The sequence below is a fragment of the Ovis aries genome, chromosome 1 (genome assembly GCF_016772045.2).
Source record: "Ovis aries strain OAR_USU_Benz2616 breed Rambouillet chromosome 1, ARS-UI_Ramb_v3.0, whole genome shotgun sequence".
Classification (NCBI taxonomy): domain Eukaryota; kingdom Metazoa; phylum Chordata; class Mammalia; order Artiodactyla; family Bovidae; genus Ovis; species Ovis aries.
The window spans coordinates 266,713,866-266,741,801 of NC_056054.1; the positions used below are offsets into that span (position 1 = coordinate 266,713,866).

General features: G+C 53.3%; 4 protein-coding genes across 26 annotated transcripts in view; 2 read left to right on the top strand and 2 right to left on the bottom strand.

Annotated features, from left to right (window-relative positions):
- MCM3AP (minichromosome maintenance complex component 3 associated protein) overlaps nucleotides 1-689 on the bottom strand; it is a 45,248-nt gene extending 44,559 nt beyond the window's left edge. For 2 of the 6 annotated variants that reach the window (XM_042238061.2, XM_042238054.2), the window contains exon 1: nucleotides 566-689. The gene's annotated coding sequence lies outside the window, so the exon portion shown is untranslated. Of the gene's footprint in view, nucleotides 1-91; nucleotides 237-565 lie in introns of those variants that run through there. The other 4 variants (XM_027961331.2, XM_027961308.2, XM_042238058.1 and 1 more) reach the window with 2 other exon arrangements.
- On the top strand, nucleotides 93-9,535 carry YBEY (ybeY metalloendoribonuclease). 5 transcript variants are annotated; one of them, XR_009595746.1, is made up of 5 exons: nucleotides 93-531; nucleotides 1,968-2,096; nucleotides 3,315-3,383; nucleotides 4,403-8,987; nucleotides 9,077-9,535. XR_009595746.1 is itself a non-coding variant. In XM_004003390.6 (4 exons), the coding sequence occupies exons 1-4, from the start codon at nucleotides 322-324 to the stop codon at nucleotides 4,487-4,489; spliced, it is 495 nt and encodes a 164-aa protein (XP_004003439.2). In that variant the 5' UTR covers nucleotides 93-321; the 3' UTR covers nucleotides 4,490-9,535. The 5 variants fall into 5 exon arrangements, 2 of the variants coding, with proteins under 2 accessions (XP_004003439.2, XP_060252180.1); XR_009595747.1 differs by having other exon boundaries at nucleotides 4,403-8,766; XR_009595750.1 differs by having other exon boundaries at nucleotides 4,403-4,755; nucleotides 8,565-9,535.
- On the bottom strand, nucleotides 9,536-27,668 carry C1H21orf58 (chromosome 1 C21orf58 homolog). 4 transcript variants are annotated; one of them, XM_042238073.2, is made up of 12 exons: nucleotides 27,391-27,668; nucleotides 21,561-21,675; nucleotides 20,555-20,874; nucleotides 19,731-19,791; nucleotides 18,308-18,381; nucleotides 17,075-17,239; nucleotides 15,408-15,539; nucleotides 14,728-14,839; nucleotides 11,386-11,507; nucleotides 10,846-11,039; nucleotides 10,389-10,451; nucleotides 9,536-9,778 (listed from the first exon to the last, which is right to left on the bottom strand). In XM_042238073.2, the coding sequence occupies exons 3-11, from the start codon at nucleotides 20,612-20,614 to the stop codon at nucleotides 10,406-10,408; spliced, it is 966 nt and encodes a 321-aa protein (XP_042094007.1). In that variant the 5' UTR covers nucleotides 20,615-20,874; nucleotides 21,561-21,675; nucleotides 27,391-27,668; the 3' UTR covers nucleotides 9,536-9,778; nucleotides 10,389-10,405. The 4 variants fall into 4 exon arrangements, with proteins under 4 accessions (XP_042094007.1, XP_042094001.1, XP_042094014.1 ...); XM_042238067.2 differs by having other exon boundaries at nucleotides 9,536-10,451; XM_042238080.2 differs by lacking the exon at nucleotides 15,408-15,539 and having other exon boundaries at nucleotides 9,536-10,451.
- PCNT (pericentrin) overlaps nucleotides 27,295-27,936 on the top strand; it is a 106,580-nt gene continuing 105,938 nt past the window's right edge. For all 11 annotated transcript variants that reach the window (XM_060396101.1, XM_060396119.1, XM_060396120.1 and 8 more), the window contains exon 1: nucleotides 27,295-27,480. In XM_060396101.1, the coding sequence (XP_060252084.1) occupies nucleotides 27,424-27,480 (57 nt within the window). In that variant the 5' untranslated portion in view covers nucleotides 27,295-27,423. The remainder of the gene's footprint in view (nucleotides 27,481-27,936) is intronic.

The window sequence follows — 27,936 nt, forward strand, 5'->3', positions numbered from 1 at the left end:
GCGTCCACACCCCCGTCCGCCCGCTTCTGCTCAGTAAGCGCCTCTTCCCCAGAGTGGGGCGGCGCGCGCTGGGCCCGCCATGCACCCTTACACCGCTGGGCCCTCCCCTCTCGCCCGTTCTCTAGTGTGTGTCACCGGCCGTCCGGCGCGCCGCACTCCACCGTCTGTCCAGGCCCCCCGTGCTGCGTCTTCCTCTCGGTAAAGCGCACGTTCCATGACAGTTTTCAACGAATTCCACCGAACGGGGTGACGTGAGCGTGCGTGCGCGTGCGTTGCTACAGAACTTCCGCGGGCTTTACGATTCATCGGCCCGAAGTCGAGATGAGCCTGGCGCTGCGCAATCTGCAGCGGGCGGTGCCCCTGCGGCGCGCGCTGCTGCGCCAGAGGCTGCAGGCAGTGCGCGGGGCCCTGGGCGTGCGGGCCTTCGACGTGGGCGTTGTCTGCGTCGACAACCGGAAGATCCAGCAGATGAACAGGATCTACCGAGAGCAAGACACCCCGACTGACGTGCTCTCCTTCCCCTTTCACGAGGTAAAGGCTGCCCTCCTGTTCTCGTCCGGCCTACCTTCCGCTGTGAATTCCGTTAATTACACCACAGACAGGATTGTCAGTGTTGCTCGGAAAATTTCAAATACACACGAAAGTAAGGAGTAAGATGTGACCGTGGCTACTGATCTGAGCCTATCGCTGAAAGAGGGAGGGTGATCCCCGCCCTCCTAGTAACAGTGAATTAAAGAGAAAGCGCTTCTGCAGTTTTAAGTGTGATTCAATAATGGATATGTACCGGTTGAAAATTTTAAATAACTGAAAATAAAAGGTTAGACTTGGGCAAATATTTTAAACAAATATGTACTGTCTATCAGGTTATGAGGATTTCCCTGTGGCTCAAACGGTAAAAAAAAATCTGCCTGCTATGCAAGAGACCGGGGTTCCATCCCTGGGTCGGGAAGATCCCCTGGAGGAGGGTATGGCAACCCTCCAGTATTCTTGCCTGAAGAATCCCATGGACAGAGGAGCCTGGCAGGCTACAGTCCATGGGGTCAAAAAGAGTTGGACACGACTGAGCAACTAACACAGGCATCAGGTTATTACCTATGTTATGTGAATGACTCATTCGAGACTTCCTGCATTGCTGCTGCTGCTAAGTCGCTTCAGTCGTGTCCGACTCTGTGCGACCCCATAGACGGCAGCCCACCAGGCTCCCCCGTCCCTGGGATTCTCCAGGCAAGAACACTGGAGTGGGTTGCCATTTCCTTCTCCAGTGCATGAAAGTGAAAAGTGGAAGGGAAGTCGCTCAGTCGTATCCAAGTCTTAGCGACCCCATGGACTGCAGCCTACCAGGCTCCTCCATCCGTGGAATTTTCCAGGCAAGAGTACTGGAGTGGGGTGCCATTGCCTTCTCTGTCCTGCATTGTTAGTGGCCACATAAATTGGGGCAGCCCTTTTGGAAAGCAGTCTGGCAGTTTACCTAAAGTAAGTCTTGATAACTGTTTAATCCACTAGGATCACACCTAAGGAAATAAATTGAAAAAGGAAAGAGAATTAAATGTTCAACGTGTTCAATATAAAAATATATTAAAGTGTCCATTTATTCTCCATAAAAAGAAATAAAAATATTTGACTGACTTAGTGTGAACAGTCCTCAGCTGAATGGACTGGTCTTTATGTGGGAACATGTGATCAGTATCAAAACTGGGAAGAACAGAAATGTAAACTTGTATCAATGAGGTGATTTAGCTCCACAGATGTTTTGGAGCTGAGTGGTTGTGTATTAGGAAGGATGAAAGAATTATTTTGATAGTGTGGGAACATCTTAAGTCAGTCGTGTGTAGTGTCCCTGCCACAGCCCCTGATTTGTCTGCCTTGGAAGTAGCAACACAGGGTCTTTCAGGGTGGAAACCTGTGGGCCTGTGGCCAGTTAGTGTTCTGAGGTCATGTTCTGCAAGTGTGTATTTCCTCATTTTCAGAATCTGAAAGCAGGTGAAATCCCCCAGCCCGACTTTCCAGATGACTATAATTTAGGAGACATTTTCCTGGGCGTGGAGTTTATCTTCCAGCAGTGCAAGGAAGATGAAGATTACTATGACATCCTGACTGTAAGTGGGATGCTGAAATGGCAAATCCTTATGGGCAAAGCAGAGGCCCATGTCCTTCATCCAGGCCATGAGAAGAGGTTGTGGAGGTGACGCGGACATCCACACCATAATCCTTGTGTAGGACAAGGGTTCCTGGGGAAACCCGCAGGCAGGGGCCACGCCCTCTCACCACACCTCAGAGAGGAGAGCCTGGGGCATGGGTCTGTGCCCTCCAGGCAGCATTGGGTGAGGGGAGGGGCCAGGAAGCATCCTGGGAGGAGGGAGCCCCGGGAGTGGCCTGATTCTTAGCTTGGCCTCTGGAGATGAGCTGGCTGCCATTTAGCTAGCTCTGACAGGCTGAAGGAGCTTCTTACTGAACTACTAGAAGCGGGCGGGATTCCGGCCTCCAGGACCTTCAGATCTGTCTCCTCCCCTGATGCCATGAAGGATGGCAGGATAGCAGGAGTGTTCTGGAAAGTGGGGTGTGACTGAGTCATGTTTCAGTGTCCCCATGGATTCAATGGAGGTGTCTCCCTTTGTCCGCACCCTAAAGTATCATCTTTGGGGAATCCTAGTGCTTCCAAGACTTGAACTTCCCAGCAAGACGCCCTGTGCTCAGGCGTCAGGGTTGCTGAGGAGGGTGTGCTTTCTCCCTGCAAGTGGTGAGAACCGCAGCGTAGACAGCACTGCTTAGCACTGGTCTCAACTCCAGGATCTCCGTGACTAGCGTCTGTGTGCCCTGGGGGGCTCTGGGCTAGGGTCACCTGTGGACACTGTCCACTCCCCAACACCTTCTGAGAAGTCTCTTAGTGGGTCTTAGAAGACCCACAGTGGAGGACCAGCCCGCACTCCTAGGATCCTGTTCCCTGGCACTGGGCCAGGCCAACCCACTCTCCTCCCAGCTGGCAGCCACCTGCATGGCAACGCTGGGTACCTCCCCTTCCCTTGCCCTGGTTCTCCATGTCTCCATAGCTCCCCCCACCCCAGAGGAGATCCTGATCTTCACACCCCACTACAGGGGCCTGACCTACTCCTGCTAACCAGACCCCACCCCTGTGCCCTCACCACCTGCCCGCAGCCCTGCCTGGGTCCAGAGGAGGCTTCCTCACCTCCCACTGGGCAGCCACTAGCCCTCCCTGATTTTTTCCTTCTCCTCCATTACCACCACCAGCACCACCACCCCAGCTCATGGCTGGATCCTGACCACCCTCTGAGGCAGCTTCTTAATTGTTCTGACAGGTGACTGCCACCCACGGGCTCTGTCACCTCCTGGGCTTCACACACAGCACGGAGGCCGAATGGCAGAAGGTAGGAGCCCTGCCCTGTCTGCAGCACACACGGGCACACATTGCGTTGCAGCCCAGGCTCCAGAAACCAGGCTGTGCAACCTGCCCCCTGCTGTCCAGTGTGAAAACCAAATGGAGAAATGCAGCAAAATGAGGAGTTGGTAGGGCCCACTTTATAAAAGAGATGGTGTTTGTTTTAAATACTGGGCTCCCTACATGCTCGTAACTGCATTATTCATTCAGTACTGAAAAGTCCGAGGAGAGACGCTGCTGCGCATTTCATGAAATCCCCAAATGACTTAACATTAAAATCTTTATGAGAGTTATTGTGATGATATTTGTCAGTTGGAAACAGGATTTAGGACATTAGAAGTGTCTGATCCAGACCTATTATGTGGTGGTTTGTTTCCTCGAAGACTACCAATATTTACTCAGTTTATAAAGGTCTGTATTATAGAACCATAATTGCATTTTATTAACTCAAATTATGTTCATAATCATACAGGCTCTCTGAACTGCATAGAAAAACGTTTTTTGAAAATTAACAAAATGGTTCTGGTACAGTTGGCCTCCTGGCCTCCTGAGGCTCCTGGGTCCACGCTGGCCACACCCTGGCTCTGTCCCCAACCCCTAACCCTGCTCTAGCCCCCTTATCCCCCTCCTCAGCTCCGCTGCCCTCCGCACCAGCAGCATCACAGGGAAGCTCCAGGGCGGTTTCCCACCAGCCCACCCTTCCCCCCAGGAGGGGCTGTCCTCACACACCCACTCCTAGGCTTTGGAGCAAGTCACCCAGTCTGACCCCTTCTTCTAACCCCAAGATAGGCCCTCCCCTCCTCTTCATACCCAAGACCACCAGCTCAGCCCTGGCCCCCCACCCCCTGCCCCTGCTGGCTCCAAGGCTCACACCAGGAGCTCCTCTGTCCTGAGGCTGCCCGCCTCAGGCTGTGTGGGAGGCCATGGGCCTCAGGGAGAGAGCCCCAGGGCCAGGGGAAGCCAGGCCTCTGGGCCAGTCCAGAGCTGGTTTCCACCCCTTTCTTTCAGATGTACCAGAAGGAGAAGCAGGTTCTCCAAGAGCTGAACAAGCACATGGGGACCAGGATGCAGCCCCTGAGCAGAGGCCTCTTCTGACGGAGGTGATACACCGTGGCTGGAAGGTGGCCCCAGAGATCAGGGCGCCCCCACACTGAGGGTCTCGGTGGCCACTGCTGCCCTGTGGGGCAACTTCCAGTCCTTCGTTTAGGACACAGTTGGTGTGCTGTTTCCAGTGTTGTAAATAAAATAGTTCTCAGCTCTCAGATCATACAGAGGTGGGGCGTGGGAGCCACCCCTGCCCCGAGGCTCTGCCTTTGGCATAGGAGCATCTCTCCCATCTCAGGACAGATCAAGGAACCCAGGTGAGTGTGCCCTCCCTTGAACTCCTGCTGGATTCAGGCCTACCCAGCCCCCACCGGAGCAGGATAGCTGCGAGGCCAGCTGACCCACCCCAACCCCGGGGGACCCTCAGCTCTTCTTTCGCCATCAGCCGCCCCTGCTTGCTCGTAGGTCATTCCTAAGCCCTCTGCCATGGCACCCGCATAGCAGAGCTCCGACTGCCACATCCCGTCCTCCTGTTGGACAGCGCCCTCCTATCAGTCCTGTTCAGTCCTGCCTTCTGAACAGCAAAGTAAACCCGGGGGTCACCCAGAGCCTTCCCCAGAGCTGTGCCTATGCTCTGACCTCACAAGTGGGGCAGATGTGGAGGGGGCGGGCACTGAGCCAACTCAGGGCCTGGTCGCCTCGACCTCAGGCCCCAGCAACTGACTATAGTGCTACAGACTCTCCACAGAACTCCAGACGAGTCAGGGCAACAAAACACTGCCTCTTGGAGATTCTAAAACTCAGAAAACTATGATTCTAAGAATTTGGTTTCTCCCGTAAGTTGATTTTAGAAACATGAAAACTCAGTTCCCATTGGATTTGCATCCTGAGCCTAGACTCCACTGGCTTCTGGGGACACAGGTCTGTCATTTTCCTGAGCTGCTGGCTGCATGACCTGCTTGTAATCATTAAGCTTGTTCTCAGTTTAGAGTTTAGCATGGCAAAGATCAAAGTTAAGCCCCCAGAGCTCTCTGCTTTCTGGGCCTTTTTAAGGGACTGAAGGGTCCTGAGACCCACTGGTCCTGCCAGCAAGTGTTTGGAGGCTCTTCACCTGCCACTAGAGCCAGCCCCTCAAGACCTCTGGTCGTGTCTGGACACAGGCAGCTTGCTTCTGTGTTCAAGTCTGAGCAGACTTGCTGGGGCTGGAGGAGGGTCCAGATTTACAGGGTGATGCAGTGAGAAGCTTTCCAGAGTTGGATGGTGTGTCCCTCCTGCCCGCCCACCCTGGCAGCCCATAGCAGTGGCCCCTGGGTCCTGCTACCTGGTACCGGGTTCCGAGGGACCTGGGTGTGCCTTGACCCTCCACATGGACAGCGTCCATGCGTACAGCACAGCCATCCTGTGTTTCTCTCACCAGCCAGATGGGCAACTGCTCATGTCTTATTGCCCATCTTCTACTGGTTTTCCCCTTTTTCTTATTAATTGGTTGTTTTAGTATGTGGTTGTTAACAGCCCTTGAATTTTAGTACAGAATGTGAGCAAGTGTCCTGACCTGAATCTGAGAGAAGGCCACCGCATGGTCCGTCAGCATCCAGGCCATCTGCTGGCCACAGGGCATCTTGGTTCTGTCTCATTCCACTGGTTGCCCCCACCCCCTGCCCTCCTCACCCAGACACATGCTGCCTGGACCCAGTTCAGTTCAGTTCAGTTGCTCAGTCATGTCTGACTCTTTGGGACCCCATGGACTGCAGCACGCCAGACCTCCCTGTCCATCACCAACTCCCAGAGCTTGCTCACACTCATGTCCACCGAGTTGGTGATGCCATCCAACCATCTCATCCTCTGTGGTCCGCTTCTCCTCCTGCCTTCAGTCTTTCCCAGCATCAAGGTCTTTTCCAGTGAGTCATTTCTTCCCATCAGATGGCCAAAGTATTGGAGCTTCAGCATCAGTCCTTCCAATGAATACTCAGGACTGATTTCTTTCAGGATTAACTGGTTTGATCTCCTTACTGTCCAAGGGACTCTCAAGAGTCTTCTCCAACACCACAGTTCAAAAACGTCAATTCTTCGGTGCTCAGCCTTCTTTATGGTCCAGCTCTCACATCCATACATGCCTGGTTCCAGAGCTCCCTTGCAAATCCACCGTCCCCTAAGCAGAGCCCCTGCTCCAGGTGTTGCCTGGGTTCTTAGCCCTTTACTGTCCTGGGTGTGTCCTTAGAGTTACGCCAGGTCCACAGGGCACAGGCAGTGCCTCCTGCTTCATGGTCCTTGACATCTTGGTGAGGGGAGCCCCACCAGCACCCCCACCAGGGCACTTGGCACAACCATTAAAATTTCCTCTCCTCACAACACCTCTACCACTAACTGGCAAGGAGCCAGTGCAGCCCCCACAAGTGAAGGGCTCAGGCCCACAAGTTCAGTTCAGTCGCTCAGTCGTGTCCGACTCTTTGTGACCCCATGGGCTGCAACACTCCAGGCTTCCCTGTCCATCACCCATCCCTGGAGCTTGTTCAAACTCGTGTCCATCGAGTCAGTGATGCCATTCAACCATCTCATCCTCTGTCGAACCCTTCTCCTGCCTTCAATCTTTCCCAGCATCAGAGTCTTTTCCAATGAGACAGTTCTTTGAATCAGGTGGCCAAGGTTTTGGAGCTTCAGCTTCAGCATCAGTCCTTCCTAATTTCCTTTAGGACTGGCTGGTTTGATCTCCTTGCCGTCCAGGGGACTCTCGAGAGTCATCTTCAACACCACAGTTCAAAAGCATCAGTTCTTTGGTGCTCAGCTTTCTTTGTAGTCCAACTCTCATATCCATACGTGACTACAGGAAAAACCATAGCTTTGACTGTCTAGACCGACCTTTGTCAGCAAAGTGACATCTCTGTTTTTAACATGCTGTCTAGGTTTGTCATAGCTTTTCTTCCAAGGAGCAAGTGTCTTTTAATTTCACAGCTGCAGTTATTTTGGAGCCCAAGAAAATAAAGTCAGCCACTATTTTCCATTGTTTCCCCATCTATTTGCCATGAAGTGATGGGACCAGACGCCATGGTCTTAGTTTTTTGAATGTTTAGTTTTAAGCCAACTTTTTCACTCCTCTTTCACTTTCATCAAGAGGCTCTTCTTCTTTGCTTTCTGCCATAAGGCTGGTGTCATCTGCGTGTCTGAGGTTATTGACATTTCTCCCATCTCCCATGGACATCTCCCAGGTCCATCGAGTTGATGATGCCATCCAGCCATCTTATCCTGGTCTCCCTACTGAGGCTATTAACCCTCTCAAGACTTCCCTGGTGGTCCAGCAGCTAGGACTCTGAGCTGCCAATGCAGGGAGCCCAGGTTTGATCCCTGGTCAGGGAACTGGATCCTGCATGTTGCAACTAGAACTTGGTGCAGCCAAATAAAAATAAATATTTTTTTTTAAATGCCTCCCACTCTAGACCAAGATACTCATTGTCCAACTTCACCAGAAATCAGAGTTTCCCATAACCCTCCCCATCCCCTGGGCTCAGTAATTTGCTAGAATGGTCACAGAACTCAGGGAACACTGCTTTATTGTAAAGGACACAGATGACAGCCTGCTGAAGACGTGCACAGGGTGAGGTCTGGGAGGGTCTGGAACATAGGAGCGTCTGTCCCCTTGGAGCAGGGTGTGCACCACATCCCAGATGTTCACCAGTCCAATCTTCTAGTGGTTTTATGGAGGTTCTGTTAGGCATTGATGGATTCAGTCATTGGCCACTGGTGATTGATTGACTCAACTTCCAGCCTCCACTCCCTCAGGTTGTGGGTGGGGCTTAAGTTCCAACCTCCAATCAGAGGGGGCTCCTCGGACAACCAGCCCCCATCCTCCTGAAGCCCTCCAGGGGCCCAGAGTCACCTCATTAGCGTACTGTCAGGATTACAAAGGTTTTAGGAGCTGTGTGCCAGGAAGCAGGACAAAACCAAATACACATTTCTTACTATGCCGCAGTATCACACCACGCAAAGCCCCCACCTCTGGACCCCAGCACCACCTCCCTGGCAGCCCCACTCCACTTCCAGGGCCTCCTGAGACTTCTTCAGCTGCCCCGGACTGGCCAACTCATGAGGGTGCTCTCACCCCATGTCCTCACGTTGACCTCCCTTCCCACAGGCCCTCCCAGTGGTGGCCTTGCCACGCTCTCACAGCACTGGACTCTCCCAGACACAGGAACATATTTCCTTCATCCTGGTTGACCCGCTAAGGCCAGGTGTGCGGTGACAGAAAACGTCCATGTTAATCTTCACGCCGCCCCCCGCCCCAGCTCCTGACATGGGGATCCTGAAACCTTCGTAAATTCCCACATGATGATGAGGTAACTGGGTGGCTCCTGGATGGGTCCGGTTGCTGGGAAGACCAAGCCAGGACTAGCGCCTTGGAACTTCCCTGGAGTAGGGAGGGGGTGGAGATGGCGTGACCGGTGGTCAGGCCCACGTGAGGAAACCTCCACACCATCCCAGCCTAAGGTGCAGGGGGTCCAGGTCGGCAGACACATCCAGGCTGGGAGGCAATGCACCCCAGTCCTCAGGGACACAGGTGAGGCCTGGATTTGTGACTGGCGGCTAAAGTGGGGACAGTCCTAGGAAACTGAGCCCTTGACCTGAGGGATCTGACCCCGTCTCCAGGCAGGTGGCATCAGAATTGAGCTGAATTGCGGGACACCCGACCAGGACCACAGGGACCTGCTTGCGGGCAAACCCCACACACATTTGGTGACAGACGTGAAACGTCCTATGTGACAATAGGGGAGACTCACAGGAGAGGAAGACACCTGAGGGAAGGGCTGGGTCTTCCCTGACTCCAAAGGCAAACAAAACAGATTGTCCAATTTCCCAGGCCAACCAAAGATGACAAGCTGCTGTCAAACCTCTTCCCTCTATAGAGTTAACAATTCTGTTGAGAAGTAAAACCAAACTGAAAAGCCGTGTTAGAAAATGTCAACACGAATGGGAACCCCCTCATGGTCCAGTAATGAGGACTCAGCACTTTGACTGCTGAGGGCTCGGGTTAGATTCCTGGTTGGGGAGCTGAGATCCCACAAACTGTGCTGAAATTTTTATTAAAAGGAAACGTCAACATGAAAATGTGGAAATTGGGTCAGACCTTTAATTGCCCATTGAACAAGATATACAGACGTCGGGACATGCTGCACCCAGGCCTGTGGCACTCTCGACACTGGGGAGCTGCCTGGGGTGCAGTCAGCCCAGCAGGGGAGCCTGTGTGTAGCTGGAGGGCAATTCCAAGGTCATCTCTTCCTCTGAGGAGCCTTCTGGCGGCTGTGCGGTTCCAAGGACACAGACCCGAGCAGAGGTCCTGCTCATGTGGAACTTGAGGAAAGAGGTAACATCCCCAAAGGGGCCAATGCAAACATGCATAATGCTTACGAAGGGCATTTACGTGGAAATTATATTAAAGCATCCGGGAAGCGCAATTCCACCAGAAAAATATAAAAGAGCGAAAAATGGAGTAGAGGTGTCGTGTCCCATTGGGAGAACCCAGACTGGCTCAGATGGAGGAGAGTCCCCCTCAACCAGCTTTAGTACTTAACTTCAGGAGGAGAAACTGCTCAAGCCAGCCCGTGGCCCTGCCCTTACCCAGACGCCCTGTCCTCACCCAGATGCTGTGCCCAGACACCCTGCCCTCACCCAGATGCCCTGCCCAGACACCCTGCCCTCACCTGGACACGCTGCCCTCACCCAGACACCCTGCCCTCACCCAGGCATGCCAGGCACACATCCTGCCTCAGCGCCTTCCCCGGGCACCACATGTGTGACTGTGTTCATGGCATTTATGTGGCTGAACCTATCGACCTTTTCTCTCCTGGCTCCTGAGCCCCGTTTCCTGGTCAAATCCCTGTGTCCCCTCGTGATCCTCACAGCCCCATGTCCAGGGGCCTCAGCTGCCCCACCCCTGGGCAGAACAAGGCCTGCTGCTCACCTGAGCCTGCCGTGAGGTCACGGGCCTGGCGCCTGTGCAGGCAGGACCCCGCTGGACGCCAGCCTGAGGGGAAGGAGGGTGTCGCTGCTGCCCTGGCCTGGCTCAAAGACACCACGCTCAGGTGTGTCTCACCACCAGGCCTCGGCGGGGCCCTCAGAGCTGGGCTTATCCTGGGGCTCTCCCAGGGCCACCCCTGCTGGCTGGACAAATGACCCCTGCCTCAGGCTGCTCCCCTGGGAGAATGGCACATGGTCCACACTCAGCCATGGCAACCAGGACCAAGACTGCCGTGGTTACCTCCCCAGCCTGCCCCTGTCCCTCAGGAGCTGGTAAGGCCTTTGCAGACTCCCACTGCAGCCACCAGCCCGACAGAGGGCAAGGAGGGGTGACCCAGGCCCTGGGGTTCCTCCTGCTTTGCAGGCCCAGGAGACCAGGCTGGAGCCCAGCCCAGACTTACGTGCTAAGGGCGGCTGCAGACGGGCCAGTCATGTGCTGCGCGGTGCTGGGCAGGAAGCTGGCAGCAGGCGGGAGAGCAGGGGCTGAGACCACCAGGGGCCACACGGAGTAACCCAGAGGGGAGCCAGGCGCAGGCATGGCCGGCAGCAGGGCTGGAGGTGCATAGCGGTGGTGGTGGCGGACGGAGGGCGGCCTCTGGATGGCCGGGTGGGCACGCCGTGCGTCCTCAGCAGGACACACAGCAGAGTGTTTCAGCGAGGATGCCGGCTGCTCCCCAGCCCCCTCCCTCCACACGGGCCCTGACTCAGGACGCAGTCAGGGTCAGGAGTGGTGGGCAGGGGCGGACCAGGCTCCCACAGAGCTCATGCAGCTCAGGGGGCAGCTGTCTGGGCCTGGACGGCACAACCTGTCCTTCCCTGGAGTTGCCCTGGGGAGCACCGGCGGCTTCAGGCAGGAAACAGAAACCCGGAGCCAGAAACACATGAGTTTCTGGAGGCAAAGCCACCAGGTCCTCTGGTCTTGGCCTGGACGTGGAGCCTACCTGTGGGGTGAGGTGCAGGGGGGTGGGCGCGAGTGCTGGCGGGGGCAGGGCTCTGAGCATCAAGGCCTGCATGAGGAGCTGGTGCGTCTGCGCGTTCTGCATCAGCATCATCTCCACCACCTCTGTGTGGGGGGGGCATGGAGGGCTGGTCACTCACGGTGGGGGCCGCGACCCTGCCACTCCTGGAATGGAGCGCTGCCTGTGGGTCTGCAGGTCCCATGCAGCGCCTCCTGCTACTGGACTCCTCACGTACACGTGGCCTAAGTTTCCATATGGAAACTTAGTTCCTCGACCAGAGATCAAACCCACACCCTCTGCAGCGGAAGGGTGGAGTTTTAACCACTGAACTGCCAGGGAATTCCCATTCCCCACAGTTTTAAAAATTAATTAATCATTCATTAAATTAATTTTTTTAAGAAAAGCATCTGGAGATGGGGCAATTATCTTGGATTATCTTGGATTATCTAGGTGGTCCTGATGTTGTGAGAAAATAACTATCACCCTACACTTGAATATCCAGCAACAACACTCATGTTTAAGAACAGGGGGACATCAGAAGAAAGTGAATGCTGAGAGAGCTTAGGAGACTGTCCTGCAAGGACTAACTAACCCTGCCACTAACCACCACCCTTACTAACTGAGCACCACCCCCACTAACTGACCACACCATGTGCAGGAGAAGATGAGAGAAACCGGACCTGTCACATGCAGCAGTTTTAAGCACACACGTGCCACCTTTCAGCTGCTGCAGTCCTAGGTATGCACCCAGGAGAAATAAACACTCAGACTCAAATGTGAATGTCCAGGGAATTTTGTGGTGATAACCCAAAACAAAACAACCCCAGCTCCATCAGGTGAAAGGATCACGAATGTGTCCATCCACGGGAAGGACTGTCACTTGGCAACTTCAAGGAGCCATGGTTTGCTGCGCCCAACAAGAGTGATGAGTCTGAGAGCAGTGCTGCTAAGTGAAGGAAGTCACACAAAATAAGAGTGCACACTGGCTGATTCTACTCAGACCAGAATATAGGAGACACAGATCAATGCCAGTGTCAACGCAGGCAGGCAGGTGGGAGGCAGGGCCTGAGGTGGTGCCCATGCTCACCACCTCGATTAGTGATGGGTTCACAGGTGTGCACAGGTGTCAACACTGTCAGATTGTACACTTTAACCACATGCAATTTAGTCTATGTCACCTCAGTAGAGCGGTTCTGAAATAAAAGTATTTCAAAAGTTATTTAAAGAGAAAAAGCAATTTAACCAACGATTTGAGAAGCTAATCACTGAACGAGTTGGGACTGTGAGCCCAGTTCTTTCCATTCTGAGTCCAGGCCCTTCCCTCAGGGATATCCATCAGTAAGGATTTTTCAAAGTAAAATTATTTTCATGTTGGTAAATGCATAGCTTCCACTGAGTAGCCAAAATAAAAAGGCCCTAAATCACAGGTCTCCAACTGGTTTCATGGAAGACAATTTTTCCACAGGCTGGAGTGAAGGGGGATGGTTTCGGGATGATTCTAGTACTACGTTTATTTTACGTTTTATTCCATTATTATTACATTGTGATATATAACGAAAGAATTATTCAACTGACCATAATGCAGAATCAGATCATCGGGCATTAGATTCTCACAAGGAGCACACAGGCTAGATCCTTCGAGTACGCGGTTCACAGTAGGGTCACCACTAATCTGAGACTCTAATGCCCTTGCTGATACGACGGGAGGCACAGTGCAGGCGGTAATGCGAGTAACGGGCAGCAGCGTAAATACAGACAATGCTCTGCTCACCAGCCTGCCGCTCACCTCCTGCCCTGCAGCCTGCTTCCTAACAGACTACGGACCAGTGCTCGTCCCCGGCCCAAGGGTTAAGGGCCCCTGCCCTATATGACTACCCTGCTTACAAAAGTACTTCTTTTGGCAGAGAATTTCATAAACCCATGACAACATCCCAAAGATGGGAAATGGAGTGGCCACAGGACTGGCAAAGGTCAGTTTTCATTCCAATTCCAAAGAAAGGCCATGCCAAAGAATGTTCAAACTACTGCACAATTGCACTCATCTGACATGCTAGCAAAGTAATGCTCAAAATTCTCTAAGCAAGGCTTCAACAGTACATGAACTGTGAACTTCCTGGTGTTCAGGCTGCATTTTTAAAAGGCAGAGGAACCAGAGATCAAATTGCTAACATTGCTGGATCATCAAAAAAGCAAGAGAGTTCCAGAAAAACATCTACTTCTGCTTTATTGACTATGCCCAGGCCTTTGACTCTGTGAATCACCACAAAATGTGGAAAATTCTGAAAGAGATGGGAATACCAGACCACCTGACCTGCCTTCTGAGAAATCTGTATGCAAATCAAGAAGCAACTTTAGAACCAGACATGGAACAACAGACTGGTTCCAAACCGGGAAAGAAGTATGTCAAGCTACATATTGTCACCCTTCTTATTTAACTTCTATGCAGAGTACATCAGTGAAATGACAGGCTGGATGAAGCAAAAGCTGAAATCAAGATTGCCAGGAGAAATATCAATAACCTCAGATACGCAGATGACACACCACCCTCGTGGCAGAAAGCAAAGCGGAACTGAAGAGCCCCTTGATGAAGGTGAAAAAGGAGTGAAAAACCTGGCTTACAACTCAACACTCAAAAAACAAAGATCATGGCATCCAGTCCCATCGCTTCATGCAAATAGAGGGAGAAGCAATGGAAACAGTGATAGACTTTATTTCCTTGGACTCCGAAATCACTCGGACGGGGACTGCAGCCATGAAATTAAAAGATGCTTGCTCCTTGAAAGAAAAACTATGACCAGCCAGACAGCATATTAAAAAGCAGAGATATTACTTTGCCAACAAAGGTCTGTATGATCAAAGCTATCGTTTTTCCAGTAGTCATGTATGGATGTGAGAGTTGGACCATAAAGAAGGCTGAGCACTGACGAATTGGTGCTTTTGAACTGTGGTGTTGGAGAAGACTTTTGAGAGTCTCTTGGACTTCAAGGAGATCAAACCAGTCAATGCTAAAGGAAATCAGTCCTGAATATTCATTAGAAGGACTGATGCTAAAGTTGAAGCTCCAATACTTTGGCCACCTGATGCGAAGAACTGATTCATTGGAAAAGACCCTGATGCTGGGAAAGATTAAGGCAAGAGAAGAAAGGGATGACAGTGGATGAGATGGCTGGATGGCATCACCGACTCAATGGACATGAGTTTATGCAAACTCTGGGAGACGGTGAAGGACAGGGAAACCTGGTGTGCTGCAATCCATGGGGTCGCAAAGAGTTGGACACGACTAAGTGACCAAACAACATGACAACATTCACTGTGGACACTTACCTTCCTTGATGCTTCCCGACCGCTGGGTGGGGAAGGCCGGGGGAGGGGGGATCTGTGCAATGAGTGGCTGCTGAGGCAGCTGCTGGATGATGGTGGCAGGAGGTGGGGGGGCCTGGAAGAGCCAGACAATCCATTATCTGAATGGACCAGCCCTGGGAATAGTGATCTACAGCACCACCCACCACCCGCCATCCAGACTTCCGCCATCCATCCATCCATCCATCCATCCATGGGAGATTTTAGGCAAGAAACCCTAGAGATTAAACAAGTGTCCAAATAGATAAATACTTGCATCTGGATATCACTTAAGACAGAGCATATTATGGACTGAATGTTTATTCCCCGCTCAAATTCATATGTTGAAACCCTAAGCTCCAAAGTGACTGCATTTGGAGATGGGGCCTGTGAGGAGGTGATAAAGGTGAAGAGAGCATAAGGATGGGGCTCTAGGTTGATAGGCCTGGTGCCCTTGATAAGACGAAGAGACACCAGACTCTCTCTGCCCCATGAGACACCATGAGAAGGCTGCCAATCCCTAGCCAGGAGGCCATGCTCAGGGAATCAGGTTGGCTGGCACCTCCATCTAAGACATCCAGCTTCCAGGCAGTGATAAGGTAAATGTCTGACATTTAAGTGCAAAGACTGTGGTATTAATATTTTATAATGGAGCTCAAGCTGACCGAAACATGGTGTTTTCTACTGTTTCCCACATTTTCTTGTGTCAATGGGCTAAGCTCATCTCTGCATCCATACTTCTGCTTTAATAGAGGCATCCAAGCAGCTTGGTGTGGAAACACCCTCTGGCTTCTCTCCTGAGTTAACACAAATACACCACAGCTCAGAGTATGCACTAGGGTTGATTACCACTTTAATCCTCTTCTGGATGCACCGGGGCCTGCCCTGTCCCCTCTCCCTCGGTTCACAGAAAGGATGGCAGAGACAGGGCTGGCAAACATCCTGCAAAGGGCCGGATGGGGTACTGTTCCCGCTCTGTGGCCACACAGCTTCAGTTGTCACTGTTCACCTTGGCTGCTGCAGCTGGAAGGCAGCCCCGGACTGGTAAGCCGACAGAGCTGATCCGGTGAAGCTTGACTTATGAACCCAGAGGTGCACATGTCGTACCCTCTTTGCGTGTTACCAGCCCCCTCGGCTAGCAGGTTGCTCACACACAGGCGGCAGCAGCTTTGGTGTCGTCACAGCCCACCACCCGGTGCAGACTGGAGAGGTAGCCAGAGTGGCCAATGGCAGCTCCACCCCAGAGTCTCTGGAAAACCCATCCCAACCGCCCTGGGTCCTGCTTGCCCTGTGGTGTCACTGGAGTCCAGGCTGAGACACCCAAGCAAGACTGGGGTAAGGAGTTGCGGGAAGTGTGAGCATGCTGAGGACTGGGTGAGCCTCCTGCACCTACACCCCTCTCCCACCATTCCTGGCAGAGATTCCAGGGGCAGAAAGTAGGGGAAGACACAGACAGTGCTGGGGCCAGGGCTCTGGGAGCTCTGCTGGATGGATCCTTCTCCCTTCCCTCCGCACAGGCAGCCAGGTCCCCCCAGGAGATAAACGTCCTCCAGGTCACGACCTGGCCCGCTAGCACCATCGGTCTCCCTGGCCGACCCATCCAGAACCTTCTCAGCTTGGCCTTAGCTACCTCCAGCCTTGTCATCTCCTCCTCGCAAGGCCACAGCCCGCTGGGGCCACCTCCTGCCTGTCATCTACTCACGCTCCCAACCCGAGGTCACAGCCAGCCGGGACCAGCTGCTGCCCTTCCTTCCTCTGGGCACCACCCGCCCCGATACAATCCCTTCTACTTAAGGAAGAGTGGCTTTCTGTTGCCATATGCAGGGGTGAGCCTCTCAGGAGTGGGTGCACATTCACCTTTCAGTGCACCTTAAAATTCTGTCTGGAGACTAGGGGCCCAAGCTTCCTCTGGTAATTAGGAAGTTTTGGAAAAGAGCTGACACACTTCTTCCCCAAATTCAGGCCCAGCCAATGCGGAATCCCCCCATACTTCCATTCTTGCTGCAGAGGTTAGCACCTGGGGCTGAGCTGGGACCCCAGCCTCTACCTATAATGAGGAGATAACCACCCCCGCCCCCCACCGCCACACACACAGCCAGTGCTTAGGGCACCTGTGAGGCCTGATGATACGGGACATGTTTGTCCCAACAGGGCTGGACACGGACTGCAGCCACTGTGGCCGCTGAGCCGATGGCCCCTTGAGCGCACTTCCCTAAGCTGCTGTGGGCGCAGGTGTGGAGTGACTGACATCTCTGCTCAGGCGGGAGGTCTCTGGGGGCACGGCACCCTCCCCATTGGTTCTGCCCCCCAGGTTCACTCAAGGCAGACGTACCGGGTGTTGGATGATCCGTGGTGGGTCTAGGGCAGGTGGGGCTGGGGAGACAGTGGGGTGGACGCCCACGGGGGGCGCCTCTGGGGGCAGCACTGACCCATGGGCTCCTCCGTGCAGTCCCCTGTGGTGATGAACCCGGGAAGCCTCTTCCAGGAGGCGCTGTTCCTGCAATGCCAAAGCAGAGCCATGGCCGCTCAATGGGGGCATGTCCCGGCCCCTCACTCTGCCAGGCAGGGCAGTGCCAGCGCACAGGTGTGTGACCCTGGTCAGAAGCAGCCAGCCCCCATACCGCCAACCACTGCCCTGTGCCTGGCCCCCTCTTGCCCCCACCAGGGTCCAGCATGCATCTGAGCTGGGACTGCAGCCAGACTCTGGAGGCAAAGCCCTTCACGTGGTGCACACAGGAGAAATTAACCAAAGATGACTTTTCTCCAGCCATTAGTGAAAGTGAAAGTCACTCAGTCGTGTCTGACTCTTTGCGACCCCATGGACTATACCATCCAGGGAATTCTCCAGACCAGAATACTGGAGTGGGTAGCCTTTCCCTTCTCCGGGGGATCTTCTCAACCCAGGGATCAAATCCACGTCTCCCTCATTGCAGGCGTATTCTTTACCAAGTGAGACACAAGGGAAGCCCAAGAATACTGGAGTGGGTAACCTATCTCTTTTCCAGCGGATCTTCCTGACCCGGAATTGAACCGGGGTCTCCTGCATTGCAGGCGGATTCTTTACTGACTTAGCTATGAGGGAAACTGGTAGAGGATACTCTGTCTCTCCAGCACGCTTCCAGTGCAGAGCAGTAAGTTTATCACAGCTGCCATGTGGACCCAAACACCCTCCTCCCCCAACGTTGTCATTCCCTGCTACAAGTGTGTCTGTTTGGACAAAGCCCTGGGCATCTTGGAATCCCACTTCCCAGAACCGGACCCTTCACAGGGCATTTCGCTTCTGATCATACGCAGCCAGAGCAGGACTTCTCAGTGAGTAGGCCCTGTGAGAGCCCAGCCTACAGGAAGCGGGTGAGTCCTCTCTCCTGTGGAGTCCATGGTCCACCAGTTGCCCACCGCCACGTCACAAACATCAGAAGCAGAGTGGGTGCAGGACCCCCACCACAACCCCACCTTCACCCCCATCCCCTACCCGCCACCCCACCCCAGTGCTTGTTCTGAGCGCCAGCCACAGCTTCAGCTGCACAGAGCTCTGGTGAAGACGCCCCATGTCCACAAGGCCTACCCAGAGTCTCTGCAGAAGGTCCTTCCTCATCCTCAGAGCGCTCCGCAGGGCAGCCTCTGGCCCGTCCTCATCTCCTGGAGGGAAGCGCAGGCTTCAGGGCTCAGCACCACATCCCAGCCTTTCCTGCCTCCAGGACCTGCCTGTCCCAGAGGAAGAGGGAGGTGCCTGCGGTGGAGCTCAGGGGCCACCCCATAGGGTTTATGTGGGCAACAGTAGGGGGCGTTCAGGAAGCTGAATCTTCGAGTTGGGGTCAGGAGTCCCCACTCCACACCCAGGAGTCTCTACTCCTCCCGCCGGGAGTCCCCACTCTTCCCTCAAGGAGTCCCCACTCCACCCCCAGGATTCCTGACTCCCCCTCAGGAGTCACCACTCCCCCTCCCCCAGGAGCCCCCACTTCCCCCCAGGAGTCTCTACTCCCCCAGGAGTCCCCATTCCCCCCCAAGGAGTCCCCACTCTCCCCCAGGAGTCTCCACTCCCCCAGAGTCCCAACTCCCTCCCTAGGTGTCTCCACTCCCCCAGGAGTCCCCACTGTCCTCCAGGATTCTCCTCTCCCCCAGGAGTCCCCACTCCTCCCCCAGGAGTCCCCACTGCCCCCCAGGAGTCCCCTTCCCCCCACTCCCAGGTGTCCCCACTCCCGGCCCATTTGTAGTGCTCCATATCTGTGTTATGGAAGAGAAAATGGCAACCCACTCCGGTATTCATGCCTGGAAAACCCCATGGACAGAGGAGCCTGGTGGGCTATAGTCCATGGGGTCGCAAAGAGTTGGATACGACTGAGTGACTGAGCACAGCACATGCCTGTGCTTGCCCTTGGTCATGTGAACTGATTTGGGGTTTTCTATCTGGATTTCGGCCCTGGGCTCTGTTTGTTGCCCTCGGGCACTGCCTGGAACTTCGCAGCACAAGGAGCTTCACCATGTGGTGAAGGACAAGCAGTGTCTCCCCAGCACCTTGCCCAGATGTCCCTGAGCCCAGAACCCTATGCCAGGGAAGGTGGCCCTTCCCCTGATTCCTGTGGCCTGAGCATCTGACCGCCAGCCAGGTTGGGGGTGTGATGTCTGGTCTGGGCATCTGAGAATGGGCAGGTGGATGTGGATGGCTGGGGCCCCCTAAACCCCCTTACCCCAGAGCAAGCTTGGGGCAACATGGTCTGAGGCAGGTGAGGGCGATTCCTATCTGATCAAGGCAGTGGGGCTGGTTCTCTACCCTCTCTGCCTCCCTCTTCTCATCTGCAGATGGAGTGATGAACGTGCCTTCCTGGGTGTGCAGACAGAGGTGATACGATATGACGGTGCATGTGTGTGTTTGTGTTAAAGACATAATCAAGGCCTTTCTGCTCTGCAAGTGAAGTTTAGAGGACACTCTGGCCATACCTGGAGGTGGGTCTGGGGCCCACACAGCACCAAGCAGCCCCGGCTCTTACCTGGCACATCATGGGGGTCCTCAGAGGCCCCCTCCACATCCTCACGCTCTTGCTCCAGTTTCTGTGAGGAGAGAGAGGGACGAGCATGCGGGCTCCAGGCACAGGCTCCTCCGTATGAGGGGCCGGGCTAGGAACAAGTGCCTAGATGACTGACTGGTGCCAGGTGGGGCCCTGTGGTCACACTTTCCATATGACGCACACATGCTCCACCTTGAAACCTATGAGCCCCTTCAGGCAGCTTTCTGAAGAGTTTGACCATGACAGCTCTGTATCCTGACTGCCCTGATGCCCCAGCTGAGCCCAGGGCTGAGCAGTTATAATCCAGACCAGTCCTGGGGTGACCCCTGCTGCCCTCTCTGGGCAGCCCAGGGAGGTGGAAGGCAAGCGTGGTGGGCAGAAGAACAGAACAGGCAAGTGAGGGTTTGGAGTGGCCACCGAAAGGACCATGCAGACCCTCAGAGGAGGAGACCAGCCTGAGAGTGTGCACAGACTGCATGCCCTGTACCCAGCTGAGAGGCCACACCAGGCTGGCTCTGTCTTTCCTAAAATTTGGAAGCTGGGAGGCTGCGAGAGAGCTCTGGGGGCCCTGGAAATGCTCCATCCTGTGGGTGCAGGCCTGCCTCCCAGCTGCAGAAACTTCCAGAAGACCCTACTTGTTTCTGTTCAAACACAAAGAAGAACCAAGAAACCACAGCTCTTTACTACAAGGCTAGAACCATGCAGAACTGCTTTGCTTGGGAAGTGGGCGTGACAGGTATAATCTTACCTGTCAAAGCTGTGTTCTGTAACAAGCTGTTAAAAGCACAAGTGCCCAGCTGTCTTACCTTCTCGAGGAGTTTCAGGGTCAGTCGGGTCAGCTGATCTGCCACTGAGGAGTCCAGCATCCTGGGGCCACAGGAGGGGACACTGCAGGCCCGTCCCCTCCCTGCTCGGTTCCCTCTGGAAGGATTGCTCAGCTAGAGAGAAGCAGCCCCATCCTGGGGTCACTGAAGGACTCCCTTGCTGGGCATGACGTATATCCCAGAGACTGCTCTCCACGGTCAGATGGCTGGCCTCAGGAGGGCGTGTAGGAGGTGGCCCTGCACCATGGATGCAGAGTGTCCAGAGTCAACAGGCCGGCGTCACCGCAACAGTTGCCTAGGCACTGCAGACGCAAGGAGGCCCCCGGTTGCCAGGTTTCTGTTGAGAGTCCTTCCCAGGCCTGCCCCTGTCCCCATGAGGGTTACCTATAAACACTGCTGATCCCCAGGTGTGGCTGGGCTGGGCTCCTCAGGAAGGGGAGATGGGCAGAAGCTAGGGCCAGAGGGGCAGAGCACGGGGGAGGGGCATGGGTCCCTGGGGAGGACAGTCCTGACCTCCCAGGACAGAGCCCAGAGGGGTGAGGTGGGGCAGTGCACCACAGGGGTCTGTCACCCCAACTCCCAGTTGATCATGGCCTTCAGAAGGCCAGCAAGCCCCGAGCCCCTCTTAGGGATCCTCCCCACCAGATAGACCCCTAGAGGTCACGGTGTGACCACCCCACCCCTCCACCGCAGACTTCAGGAAACTCTAGGTGGCAAAGAGGTGACACCAGGGAGCCTGCCAATGAGGCGCCTAGGGGCTTCTTGGTGGGGGCTTGAGGTGGGCCCACCCCATAGGCACCCAGCTGGCATCTCACAGGACATGGAGCCTCCCAAGGCATCACCTGTCAGCGCTGATGTGACTCTAGCAGGGGGACTGCCCATGTGGGACCTCAGCCCAGAGAGGGGTGGGGGGTCCTGGTGGCTGGGGGTCAGGGGTACCTGGGAGCAGGACCGCCCCTGCCAGGTCAGCCCTTGATAGGTGACCCACCTGCTGGGTGGGGAGGGAGTGCATGTCCACAGGGCTGGCGTGGGTCGGGGGTGAGTCCAGCAAGGGAGGGCAAGGCACCCCGTCGTCTCCAGTTCAGGTTCACAAATGAGTCAGCCTGAAGAATGAAGCCGACATAGCAGACTTGAAGGTGGACCCAGTGCCAGCAGTCCTGGCTGGGTAAGTGCCGGGTCAGCATGCTTACAGCCCCGCTCAGAGCAGCCGACCCAAAAACTTGGCCTGGCAGCCAAACTGCCCATACGCTTCAGTATTTATGGCTTCATATGCGTCATGACCCTAAGATTCAAACAGGAGGTCTGAGGTACACAAAGATGAATTAACTTAGCCAAGCAACTTGAGGTGCCTGGGAGGTCGCCATAACACATCCCAGTGGGTTTCAGTTTGTTAGTCTAAAAAGCTTCCTTTTTAGGTTTATAGAAAAACTGAGAAGAGAATTTCCATATACATGAGTTCCCTATTATTAACATCTTAAGTTAGTATGACACATTTGTTACAGTAAATGAATCTATACCAATACAGTAGCATTAACTAAAGCCCATAATTCATTTGATTTCCTTATTATGCTGTCTGCTGTTCCTTTTCTGTTCCAGGATCCTATCTAGGACACCTTATGACATTTAGTCATGATGTCCTCTTGGGTTCCCCTTGCTTTTGATGATGTTGATAGTTTTGAGGAATATTGTTTTGATCCAGTGCCACCTGCCAATGCAGGAGACTCAGGAGATGTGGCTTTGATCCTTGGGTCAGGAAGATCCCCTGGAGTAGGAAATGGCAACCCACTCCACCACTCTTGCCTGGGAAATCCCATGGACAGAGGATCCTGGCAGGTTACAGTCCGTGGAGCCACAAAGAGTCGGAAGCGACTGAGCGCATGACTACAGTATTTTCTATTACAGTATACTGTACCAGTGTCTACTATATCTGGAATCTTTGTAAGGGGTCCGTCCACTATTGGGATTTGCTCGATAATGTCTTATGACTGCACTGGGGTTACGGTTGTTGGGAGGAAGACCACAGAGGAGACAGCCCTTCTAATCACATCCCATCCAGAGTGCATGCCATCAACACGACCCACACAGATGATGTTGACCTCAGTTACGTGCTACAGGTGTGTCCGTCAGGTATCCCACGACACAGGTACTATTTTTCTCTTTCCACACTGTCCTCTGCAGGAGGAAGTAGCTATGTACAGCCCATTCATAAGGAGTGGGGGTTATGTTTCCCTCCATGAGGGTGTATATCTACATATTCAGACAGTGTTTTAATTGTTAAAAATAAACTAAGATTCAGATCCAGCATTTACAGAACATCTAGAATAGCCACGGAAATGATTTTGGAGTTCTTAGGAACACAGTTTGAAAATCACTGGCCAAGGCAGCATGGGCAAATGGTGCACATGCTATGGTTTGTTGTTTAGTTGCTAAATCGTGTCCAACTCTTTGAGACCCCATGGACTGCAGCACACCAGGCTTCCTGGTCTTCATCATCTCCCGGAGCTTGCTCAAATTCATGTCCATTGAGCTGATGATGCTATCTAACCATCTCATCCTCTGCCACTCTCTTTTCCGTTTGCCTTCAATCTTTCCCAGCATCAGGGTCTTTTCCAATGAGTTGGCTCTTCGTATCATGTGACCAAAGTACTGGAGCTTTAACTTCAGCATCAGTCATTCCAATGGACATTCAGTGTTGATTTCCTTTAGGATTGACTGGTTGGATCTCCTTGTAGTCCAAGAGACCGTCAAATCTGTCACCGTTTCCACCTTTTGCCCTTCTATTTGCCATGAAGTGATGGAACTGGATGCCATGATCTTAGTTCTTTCGTGTTGAGTTTCAAGCCAGCTTTTAAACTCTCTTTTACCTTCATTAAGAGGCTCTTTAGTTCCTCTTCGCTTTCTATCAGAGTGGAATCATCTGCCAATTTGAGGTTGTTGATATTTCTCCTGACAATCTCGATTCTAGCTTGTGCTTTATCCAGCCCAGAATTTTGCATGATGTACTCTGCATGTAAGTTAAGTAAGTAGGATGACAATATACAACCTTAACATACTTCTTTCCCAATTTGGAACCAGTCCGTTGTTCCATGTCTGGTTCTAACTGTTGCTTCTTGACCTGCATACAGGTTTCTGTGATCTGGTATTCCCATCTGTTTAAGAATTTTCCACAATTTGTTGTGATTCACTGGTCAAAGGCTTTAGCATAGTCAATGAAGCAGTAGATGTTTTGATGAATCACCTTGCTTTTTCTGTGATCCAACGAATGTTGTAAATTTGGTCTCTGGTTCCTCTGCCTTTCCTTTTTTTCCTTTGCCTTTTCTACATCCATTTCCTTCTGCAGGGATCTTCTCAACCCAGGGATTGAACCCGTGTTTCCTGTGTTTCTTGCATTGGAGGGGGATTCTTTACTCCTTGAGCCGTTGGGGAAGCTGTATATGCATGGTCCTCTGCCTTTTCTAAATCCAGCTTGAATACCTCTAAGCTCTCAGTTCACATACTTGGTTCAAAACTTAGCTTGAAGGATTTTGAGCGTTACCTTGTGAGCTTGTGAAATGAGCACAATTGTCCAGAAGCTTGAACATTCTTTGGTATTACCTTTCTTTGGGATTTGAATGAAAACTGACCTTTTCCAGTCCTGTGGTCACTGCTGTTTTCCAAATTTGTTTACATACTGAGTGTAGCACTTTGACAGCATCATCTTTTAGGATATGAAATAGTTCAGCTGGAATTTCATCACCTCCACTAGCTTTGTTTGTAATGATGCTTCCTAAGGCCCATTTGACTTCATGTTCCAGGATGTCTGGCTCTAGGTCAATGACCACATCATGGTGGTTATCCAGGTCATTAAGAGCTTTTTTGAATAGTTCTGTGTATTCTTGACACCTCTTCTTAGCCTCTCTGCTTCTGTTAGATGCTTACTTTTTCTTTTATTGTGCCAATCCTTGCATGAAATGTTCCCTGGTATCTCCAATTTTCTTGAAGAGATCTGTAGTCTTTCCCATTCTATTATCTTTCTCTACTTCTTTGCATTGTTCATTGAAGACCTTTTCATCTCTCCTATTCTCTGAAACTCTGCATTCAGTTGGGTATATTTTTCCCTTTCTTCCTTGCCTTTCACTTCTCTTCTTTGCTTGGCTATTTGTAAAACCTACTCAGACAACCACTTTGCCTTCTTGCATTTTTCTTTGGGATGGATTTTGTGATCACCTCTGCTACAATGTTACAAACCTTCCTCCATAGTTCTTCAGGCACTCTACCAGATATAACCCCTTGAATTCTATTTGTCACCTCCACTGTATGATCATAAGGGATTTGATTATGTCATGCCTCAATGGCCTAGTGATTTTCCCTACTTTCTTCAATTTAAGCCCGAATTCTACAATAATGAACTGATGATCTGAGCCAGTTAGGTCCAGGTCTTGGTTTTGCTGACTGTACTGAGCTTCTCCATCTTTGACTGCAAAGAAGATAATCAATCTGATGTACTGCAACATGTAGAGGTTGATTCAGGTGTGGATCTGAGTCCCTGAATGCTCTTGGGAAAGCTGATCCTGTGGTTTGCTAGTGTAACCTGCTGACCCCTGGTCTTAGGAGTCCAGAGCCTCACGTCTGTGAGCCAAGACTGGAAATTCCGCTCACCACACAAAAAGGGCTGTGGTCTGACTCAGGAGGTGGTTGAGTATCCAAGGCTCCCTGAAGATTTGTGAGTTGTGGTTAAAAGGTGAGCTCATGTCTGCAGAGTTACAGCAGCATACCAGTGGAGGAGCATAGCCATTGTCAGTCTCAGGGAGCAGCTGGGGAGCACACGGCCTGCACACACACCCTGCTCCAGTGAAGGAAACCCAGAGACCACAGTGTGTTTGTTGGACATGCCTGCAGTCACCCATCCCAATCTTCTTTGACATGCCACCTTCTCTCTAGTTGCTGCACTGTCTTCCTACTCATATAAGGCAGACAGGCATAGCTGCTTAGGGGTTTCCTGTGTCTCTTCCTGAGTTCCTGAGTTTGTGGGAACATTCACCCAGGCACAGTTAAGCTACAGTTACAAGAGGTGCAGACCACATGCTTTGGATCAGTGTTAATTAGTCAGAGCTTATCAGCTCCCAATAACCTTAGTTACTGTAACAGCATTTGATTGTTAATCAAAACCGTGGGCTAGGAATAAAAACCTAGCATTGTTTCCTCATCTGGACAAACAGGTTCAAGTGGAGTCTGAAGCTAAGAAACAAACAATGGTTTCATGAGACTCCAGTTGACACAGATCATGAATTCACAAGCTACATCACATTCCTTTTCTTTAAAAATTGTTTTAATAAGACTATCTTTTAGAGCAGTTTTAGGTTCACAGAAACTTGAACAAGAAGTACAGCATATTCCTTTTTAATAACCATTTACAAAGTATTTGGAATGATTTACCCTTTTACCCAAATATTTTCAGGCCTTAAAACTTTTCTGTGTAAGAAGAGACTTTCTGCCTTTCACTGAAACAGCTCTCTCCCTCTGGTGATCTAGAACTAGGTACAATTGCTGTAACATTTGAAATTGCATCTTTGCAGGCCCCTTGGGGAAGGAAATGGCAATTCACTCCAGTGTTCTTGCCTGGAAAATCCCATGAATAGAGAAGCCTGGTGGGCTACAGTCTATGGGGTCGCAGAGCTGGACACAACTTAGCGACTCAACAAGGCCTCTTAGCATGGATGCCCTATGAAACCCTTTTCACGCTGGGTTCCAGGGACTGCCCTAACAGGAATACACTTGTATTCCAGGCATGGGTTTGCCTTTCCTGCCCTTAGAGCCTCAGCCTGACCCTCTCAGTTTCCCAGTGCACAGAATCCCTCCTAAGACTCTGACGCAGGGCAATGCTTTATGTCAGAGGTGCCAGAATGGACCCATGATTTTGGGGTCCCCTGGTCAAACCGTGAACCGCATTAACCAGAAGATGCAAGTTGGGCACAGACGCACTGAAAGAGTCCTCCATATAGCACTGTGTGCCCACTGGGAAGAATCTAGGAGTGGCAGCACCGCCAGTGGCTTCTTGTCCCTGCAGCTCTGGGATCCTTGGGCTGGGGGTCCTGGCGTCAATTCCTACTGAACTAATTGTGGCCGCCCCTGGCACTCCGGTTCCGTGGGTACAGGCGCCAGCGGGACCCAAGGGAGGGATGGCTAGGAATGAAATCAAGTGATTTTGCCGGCTGTCTGTTATCGTGACACACACAGGGCCAGTACCCTTAGAGATGAACGTTTGGGTCCTGCAACCCCAGGGTCCGGCCACGGACACCTGGAACACGACTTCAGGGACACTCCAGAGCTGGCGCATCCACGCAATGGGGCCCGGCCTCTTGGACTTGTCCCTGGGCTCTTGCAAAGCTCGACCCAAATGGGCACCGGCGCAGACTCCTCCCGTACGGCCCAAACCTCCGGGGAACGCGAACCAGCAGCCGCACCGGTGCGAGCCGGAGCCCCCCCAAATTCACAGGGCGCTTCAAACCTACCAACCGCTGAGGGCGCCGAAGCCGCCGCGCCCTGCTCATTGGTCCCGCCCGAAGAGGCGGGAGCGGACATTCCCCAATCGGAGAGGAAAGAGTTGGGGCTGAGCTCCGCTGAGCCACACCTCCTTGGACGCACAGCCCTGAGCGCGCCGGCGCGAGTGCAGGACCGCGGTCCCTGATTGGCCACCAGCAGGGGTGCACGCCTCGGGGCGGGGCCGGACGTGGGGCGGGCCCACGTCTGCGTGACAGTTGTCGTGGGGGGAGGGTGAGCCCAGGAGAGGGGGAGGGAGTGTAAATAGAGCGAAGGCGGCGCCGCATCGGCTCAGCCACCTCCTGGCGACTGGCTAAGGGCGCCAGAGGAAGATGGAAGATGATGAGCAAGAGCAGCGGCGCAGAAAAGTGGAAGCTGGGAGAGCGAAGGTAAATGGCAGCGCCTCCTCCCCGTGCTGTCCCGGCGTGGGGTCCATAGGGCGGGCTCCAGTGCTCGCCACCGCCCCCTGCCAGGAGCGGACGCAGCCAGGCGGGGGCCGACCCCGCCGCTGCCGCACTCTTGCCCTTTCTGCCGACTCGGCTAGAGGCCACCCCCTGGCCGCCGCCATCTTGAATCCGCCGCCCTCAGCCAGTTCCCGCCCCCATCGCAGCCGCAGCCAATCAGCGGCTGGGGACGCGCAGCGCCTCGCGGGGAGGGCGGGCGCGGGGTACGCCGGGACTGGCGGGGCTGAGCTTGCGCAGGGGCAGGGGCAGGGGCGGAGTTAAGGAAGGCAAGTTCCCCCGACCTGTCCCCCAGGGAGCCCAGCCCCTGCAGGTACCCGGGCCCAGGGGAGCTGCCTTTTTAGCTGGCGAGGCGGCTTTACTGACAGGCTGTGGTGTCGTCGG